The 7,653-nt window shown below is 40.8% G+C and overlaps 1 protein-coding gene across 2 annotated transcripts; it reads right to left on the reverse strand.

Moving 5' to 3' along the window:
• Positions 1–612: 612 nt before the first annotated feature.
• On the reverse strand, positions 613–7,401 carry si:dkey-266f7.9 (phosphatidylinositol-specific phospholipase C). 2 transcript variants are annotated; one of them, XM_023975339.1, is made up of 4 exons: positions 7,278–7,401; positions 2,788–2,881; positions 1,917–2,487; positions 613–1,838 (listed from the first exon to the last, which is right to left on the reverse strand). In XM_023975339.1, exons 1-4 carry the CDS (start codon positions 7,381–7,383, stop codon positions 1,572–1,574), a joined length of 1,038 nt encoding a protein of 345 aa, XP_023831107.1. In that variant the 5' UTR covers positions 7,384–7,401; the 3' UTR covers positions 613–1,571. The 2 variants fall into 2 exon arrangements, with proteins under 2 accessions (XP_023831107.1, XP_023831108.1); XM_023975340.2 differs by lacking the exon at positions 7,278–7,401 and adding an exon at positions 4,263–4,359.
• Positions 7,402–7,653: the final 252 nt, after the last annotated feature.

Genomic DNA, 7,653 nt, shown 5'->3' on the forward strand with positions numbered 1-7,653 from the left:
CCGCATTCAAAAGTGACCAAAATCAGCCAGGACAGTAGGAACTGAGAACTCGGTCTGTGGTCACCACCTGCAGAATCACTCCTTTATTGGGGGTGTCTTGCTAATTGCCTATAATTTCCACCTTTTGTCTATTCCATTTGCACAACAGCATGTGAAATGTATTGTCAATCAGTGTTGCTTCCTAAGTGGACAGTTTGATTTCACAGAAGTGTGATTGACTTGGAGTTACATTGTGTTGTTTAAGTGTTCCCTTTTATTTTTTTGAGCAGTGTATATTGTGCATAGTAATGTTGTAGGTCAAACTAGGTTTGTTATTTATTTACTGATTCATAACGATAAAATCAAAGGTTTCATTGTGGGAAAAATACTAGCATCGCACCTGCTTGGGACACAGGTCATGGTACCTCTACATAGTAAAGTTTTTGGTCAAACTAGGGATGATATTTATTTACTTATTCTTAACGATAAAAGCCATGGTTTCATTGTGTGAAAGTTGCTGTCATCACACCTGCTTGAACACAGTTCAATTATTTCTACAGCTGTTTTCTTTCAAAATCTTCACATTCAGTAAATTCAAGTCCATTCACAAACAAAACATACATTTTATGTGGATTAAAGCAATTTATTTCTATTGACAATTTTGAATAGCCTGTCCAATCATACAGCCATTGTGTCAGTGTTGTGACTGAAACACTGCTGGGTTTGAAAGGGGTTAATATCTTAATGACATCACTGTCCAACAGATATTAAACAATACCACATGTAAGGATTGAAATCAATAACTCAAAGATGTCCTAACTGTTTTCCATTTTGTGTTCATGTTTTGTGGTGTGGCATTTTTCCCAAATGTGTCAGTTTTCTTTGAGCATTAACACTTAAAGTAAATGTTCACTCCAGAATTAAAGTTTTTCAGACATTTTCAGATCTACTGTTGTGAAGGTCCAGCTATATGCATCAATCCCAATATGAATGAGAATGATGGGCACCATAGGCATACTAGGGCTGTAGCTGGATTTACACAACGGATGGTGTGGGACATAGATTAATCTCGACATTAGACAACTTTTGACATCCAAACATATCTGGCAAACTTTGATTTTGGAGTGAACTAGCTCTTTTAAATAGTGATAGTCAACTCCTATAGTTCTTTTCTTGATGAGGTGCTACACAAATTAGAATTGCGACTCGTCCATGATCACCTGGCCAGCGGTCAAACTTTGGTATTGGACATCTTAACGTCATTTTCTGGTTGTATCTGGTTTTCTGGTTGTGGAAACCAGTTTATGATGTCTTACTTCCTTTTACAGTTAGTACACAACCTGACCATGACGTCAGAAAATATATCAGTCTGACATCATTGCAAACAGTTTTGCCCGCTTGTTGGAAAGTCAAGAGAGATGACGAACCTCACCAATAAACAACTGCTTAATTAAGTGGCAAGGCATGGTGAAAATAAGCATACAATGAGCAAAATGGACTCCCAATCCTCATGTAGTGTCCCAACAATTTTAATTTGAGGGTATCTATGTTGATTGTATGGTAGCAGGCTTAGTAGATGAGGGACCTCTCTCTCAGTTGAAGTTGATGATCATTTGAAGGAGGGGAGCGGCGGGGAAGTCCATGGTGATGATTCCGAAGCGCCTGTTCTGCCCTATCAGTGCCATCAGGTAGTCGTACAGGCGGGCATTGATTCGCTGGGCAATGGCGTTGGGGTAGGCAAAGATGCCCGCTCCGCTGCCATAGGTGAGGAAGATATAGGCCTTGTTGCCCACAGGGGCAGCCTCCAGGTGTTCGTGCACACTTTGCCATTTCTCAGCCACATGCAGGAGGGTGGGGACCTAGGGAGACAACAAGCATATGAGACTCAATACAAATGTTTAGCCACAATTTAATTTTCAAAATGACCTTCTCCTTACCTTCCAGTCGTCTGCAATGTCCAGGGAGCCGTAGCGCATGCCGAGGTCAGGCCCGCCAAAGTCCTGGAGGACAATGAGCTTCCCTCTGGCCTGTCCCACAGTTGGCATGAGCCGACTGTGCCACAGCAGGTCCCAGTCAGCGTAAAGGTGGATGTAGCTGACCACCGCCCCGTAGATGTCATAGGTCTCACTGAACTCCTCCTTGAGCCGCATCAGCACCGTCTCGCTGGGGTACTCACGTAGGAAGTCAGCCACGCCCTCCAGCACGTCACCGAAGTGCGCCCGCTGGTAGGACACGCCGTGGTGGATGGTGAGGTTGCCACGCACATGGCGCACACGAACGTCCAGGAAGCGCACACCGGCACGCAACTGCGACGCCAGGCTCCAGGACTGGCACTCAGCCAAGGCGCCGCCGTAGATGGCCATGGTGTTGTGGGTGCCAGGCATGGTGACCTCGGACAGCGGGCGGCTGTCCGGGAGGTCCGCCATCCAGGAGGGGTTGAGGAACTCGGGGGCCGGAGTGTCATCATAGTCAGGCCTCTGGATGGCGCTGTTGCTCAAGCCAACAGCCCTGGTGGGTAATTACATCAAAGGTCAATACCTAATCCCAAAGTTAGCTAATTATATTACTCATAACTGACTCTCACACCACTCTTACACTACTTCTCTAGAGTTGTGTCTAAATTCTCCTGAATGACGTCCTCTCCTTATCTCCTTTGCTTCATAAGTCTTAGATTGGCCTCTTCTATATTGTTCTGTCCTCTCCAGTCATTCAGATTAGTGCTAATGAAGGAAAGAAGACTGAGTCTCCTTAAACTATTGAAGACTATTGAGACACAACCCCTGACTACCTTTGACATAAGATACTCACCCCAGTAGGGTCATCAGCTCGATAAGCATCTTCCCCATCCTGGGGACTCCTTTGGTGCTTGCCATGTCTGATTCTTCAGTTATATTAATGGGGACTGAGTTTGGGGGCAAGAAAAGGAAGCACAGATGAATCTCAGGGAAATTGTTTGGTGCTTTAGTTTTAGAATAGCAGCAATACAGGATTTTTTTTGTCATTTTTGGTTTGGGGGGTTACAGGTACAATATCCATTTCCATTATAATCAGTTTATATAAATTGTACCCGTGGGCTGCCACACAAAAGAAAAACGCAAGCAAGAAATACATAGAGTTTTAAGTAATAATAAATTCAGTATAAACAGGAAAAGATCATTGACATCATTATTTACAGAATTAGGTATATTTGTCCAGGCCTCAATTATTCCTTGACTAGCAGCACCATTCATTCTCGCTGTCGATAATTCTAATGTTATCAGTTCTAATAGTAACGGTATCCACTGGTGAACTGGGAGAGAGTGAGGTCATTGCCATCTAAGAGCCAACATATTTTTTTGCGCTCTCATTAAGTAACATAATAGATGCAAAGTATTGAATATTTACAATGATGCATTAAAACATTTATTTTGTAACTTTCACTTTGCCCCAGAAGCAATTAACTGCAGGGCACTCCCACATCATATGAAGGAATGTGCCTACCTGATTCAGGGGACAGAGTGAACAGTTGGGGCCAATTTCATCGTAAAACCTTTCCTTGGTGTTAAATACAGATACCAAGGTCATATTTTTCCATATTAGGGTTGTTCAGATTCAATTATATCTCTGGACAATACTTTTTTAATGGCTAGTTCAGAATATGAGCTTTCCCAAAGTTGTTTATAGAGATCAGTCCTTTCGGGAGCCCAGATCATTCATTTATAAATACCATCATTGGATGGTTCGGTAGTTGGGTTTCCCAAAAGACTCCATAGGCCAGCATAGCTGCCCTAAGTTATAAATATTGAGAAAATGAGTTACTTGGTAATGTGTATAGATCCTTCAAATCTGTGAATCTTGTCAAACCATTACTGTCCATGATACTGGCAAGGGAACAGATTCCACATTTGGACCATTCGGGGGGATGCACAAGTCATTATTGTGTAATATTGGAGTATGGGCATGCCATTTTGATTCCCAGTTCCTTTGTTTTCAATTTTGCACCAGATAGAGATTGTGTGAGCAATAATAGGACCAAAGCGTAGTTTAATGTCACGGCGGTATAAAGGATCGGGAGACATGCACAGGAATGGGTAATAGGGGTTTTTATTGACCCAAATTATGGCACGGGGACGAAGACCAAACAAACACGTTTACAAAACATAGGGTTGAAACCCAAACAAAAGAGCGAGGAGTACCTCGAATAAATAAACAATCGCACAATGATTATCACACGGGACGAGACCGTAATCATCTGCACATTACACGTGGCACGAAAGACAAAACAACACAACACAGGTACTCACACGACCAACGGACATTGGAACAATAATCGACAGGACAATGGTGAACAAAGGGCACACTTATACAATTACTAATCAAATGGGAATAGGGACCAGGTGTGCGTAATGATAGGAGATAGGAGACACCATATGTCTCTCTATACTCAGCCAGGGGGCGTAGAATCATGTCTAAACCAATTTAGGATGGGACGAAATGCTAGTGCCTGGAAATACAATTTAAAGTTATAAGTACAATTTAAAGTTTGGTACGTCTTTCCCTTGTCAGTTTGTTAATTGTAGCCGGGATTGCTTATCTTTCCATATACATTTAGATACCACACTATGTAGATTGTCCCAATAGCCAGAAGGGGGAGCAATGGGAACCATTGAACTACAGAAATTCAGCCGTGGCAGTAGACTCATTTGACAATAGATATTCTCCTGGTTAAAGCAACTGGGAAGTTATTCCATCTACTGAGGAAGGGATTGAATTGATTTAAGCATTCTGTTAAAGTTAAAACAATGCCATTATTTATTAAAGAAATTGTATCAATAGCATGTCAACTATTAAGGGGTTTATGAATGCTTATTCATGAAAGTTATTATAAAATGTTAACAAAACGTATTATTTGAAATCAACACAAGCAACTTATTGTCAGCCTGTTGCTCTTTTGTTTTTCTTAAGAGGCGCAAATGGGAGGAGATCAGGTGGTTATCTCAATTGGATCTACAGTGCCTTCAGAAAGTATTCATACCCCTTGACTTATTCCACATTTTGTTGTGTTACAGCCTGAATTCAACATTGATTAAATCGTTTTTTCTCTCACCCATCTACACACTATACCCCATAATGACAAAGTGAAAACATGTTTTTAGACATTTTTGCAAATCTATTGTAAATGGAATACAGAAATATCTAATTTACATATTCACATCCCTGTGTCAATACTTTGTAGAAGTACCTTTGGCGATTACAGTTGTGAGTCTTTTTGGGTAAGTCTCTAAGAGCTTTGCACACTTTGATTGTACAATATTTGCACATTATTCTTTTTTTAAATTCTTCAAGTTGATTGTTGATCATTGCTAGACAGCCATTTTCAAGTCTTTCCATAGATTTTCAAGCCAATTTAAGTCAAAACTGTAACTCGGCCACTCAGAAACATTCAATGTCGTCTTGGTAAGCAACATCAAATCAAATTTTATTGGTCACATACACATATTTAGCAGGTGTTATTGTGGGTGTAGCTAAATGCTTGTGTTCCTAGCTCCAACAGTGCAGTAGTATCTAACAATTTGGTACATCAGTGTAGATTTGGCCTTGTGTTTTAGGTTATTGTCCTTCTGAAAGGTTGGAAAGTAGACTGTACTAGGTTTTCCTCTAGGATTTTGCTTGTGCTACTACAGACTACAAAGGGAAGCACAGCCGAGAGCTGCTCAGTGACTCGAGCCTACCTACATGTATTCCGTTTTGTTTTATCCCCCCAAACAACTAGTCCATGCTGATGACAAGCATACCCATAACATGATGCATCCACCACAACACTTTAAAATATGAAAGTGGTACTCGGTGATGTGTTGTATTTGCCCCAAATGTAGCGTTTTGTATTCAGGACAAAAAGCAAATTTCTTAGCAAATATCTTTCCAGTATTACTAAACAGGATGCATGTTTTGCAATTTTTTAAATTCTTTACAGGCTTCCTTCTTTTCACTCTGCCATTTAGGTTAGTATTGTGGAGTAAATATGTTGTTGATCCATCCCCAGTTTTCTCAAACTCTAGCTGTTTTAAAATGACAATTGGCCTCATGATGAAATCCCATGAAATCTCTCCGGAAACTGGGTTAAGAAGCATGCCTGAATCTTTGCAGTGACTGGGTGTATTGGTACACCATCCAAAGCCGAATTAATTGCTTCACCATGCTCAAACGGATATTCAATATGTGCTTATTTTATATTTTGTTTACCCATCTACCAATTGGTGCCCTTCTTTGCAAGGCATTGAAAAGCCTTCCTGGTCTTTGTGGTTGGATCAGAACATGAAATTCACTACTCAATTGAGGGACCTTGCATATAATTACATGTGTGGAGTACAGAGATGGGGTAGTCATTCAAAAATCATGTTAACCACGATTATTGAACACAGAATGAGTCCATGCAACTTATTATGCGATTTGTTAAGCACATTTTTACTCCTGAACTTATTTAAGCTTGCCATAACAAACGGGTTGAATACGTACTGACTCAAGACATTTCGCTTAAAAAAATTATTATAATAATTTTACATATGTTCTACAAACAAAATTTCACTTTGACATTATATGGTATTGGGTTTAGATCAGTAACACAACACCTAAATGTAATCCATTTTAAATTCAGGCTGTACCACAACAAAATGTGGAAAAATTAAAGAGGTGTGAATACTTTCTGAAGTGCATACTGTATGCACTTGTGGACACAGGTGAAACCTAGAGTAGTTTTCCCACTACAAAAGGTAAAGGTTCTGTAAAAGATAAAGATCACACTTTTGATTATCTAACTCTTGTCAAACGTAAGTTACATAAATAGAAGCATAACAACTTTATTTGTTATGCTGACTGTGCTAGTTTAAATTATTTGTAACTTGTTACCTATTTCAATACAAGTGCTTATAGATTTGTTTTAACCTACAGTAGTTTATTTTCAGTTATTACTTGCTTTGTCAGAGTTGACCGCAGAGCAATTTCCTAGATGATCCCTAAATTAATATATCCTCCTTTTCAAAAATATGGTTAACCTCTAAACCAGACTTAAAGATAATATAAACCTAGGATGCAATTGCATGTGGCTAAAAAACAGCACAGATGTACAGTAGGCGTAATAAAAGCAAGCAAGCCCATGAAAAAGTTGGCAGCGATACGGGCAAAGTACAGGCAATGAATGAATTCGATGTGAACCCAGTTCACCCCACAAGGAATTTCTATGGCAGGCTAAACCTTTCTAAGCCCAGATCCAAACATGAGTTCCTCTATTCTAGCGACCACAGTATCAATGCCCTTGTTACCTGAACCCAAAAGGCGGGGGTCTTCGGCCTGACAACCCTGCAGCCAAAGGAGGACAGCGAGCAAGAGAGAGACAGAGACGGACTGAGTGAACGAGTGAGGGGGCATGTTGATGGGGGATGTTGATGTAGCAGATCCTAGGAAAGCTATGTGGGTTCAACATCAGTGTGTGAGAGGGGGGCGCTCGCTCGCTTGACCGATCACGCCACTGTTGTTTCAGACTAACTGTTCGGCGTGCTCACACACACACACACATTCACCACAGCCACAACACACACACACACACAGCACACACACACACATCACACACACACACACACACACACAACACACACACACATCACACACACAACACACACACACACAAACACAACACAT

This window comes from Salvelinus sp. IW2-2015, linkage group LG30 (assembly GCF_002910315.2).
Source record: "Salvelinus sp. IW2-2015 linkage group LG30, ASM291031v2, whole genome shotgun sequence".
NCBI classification, from domain to species: domain Eukaryota; kingdom Metazoa; phylum Chordata; class Actinopteri; order Salmoniformes; family Salmonidae; genus Salvelinus; species Salvelinus sp. IW2-2015.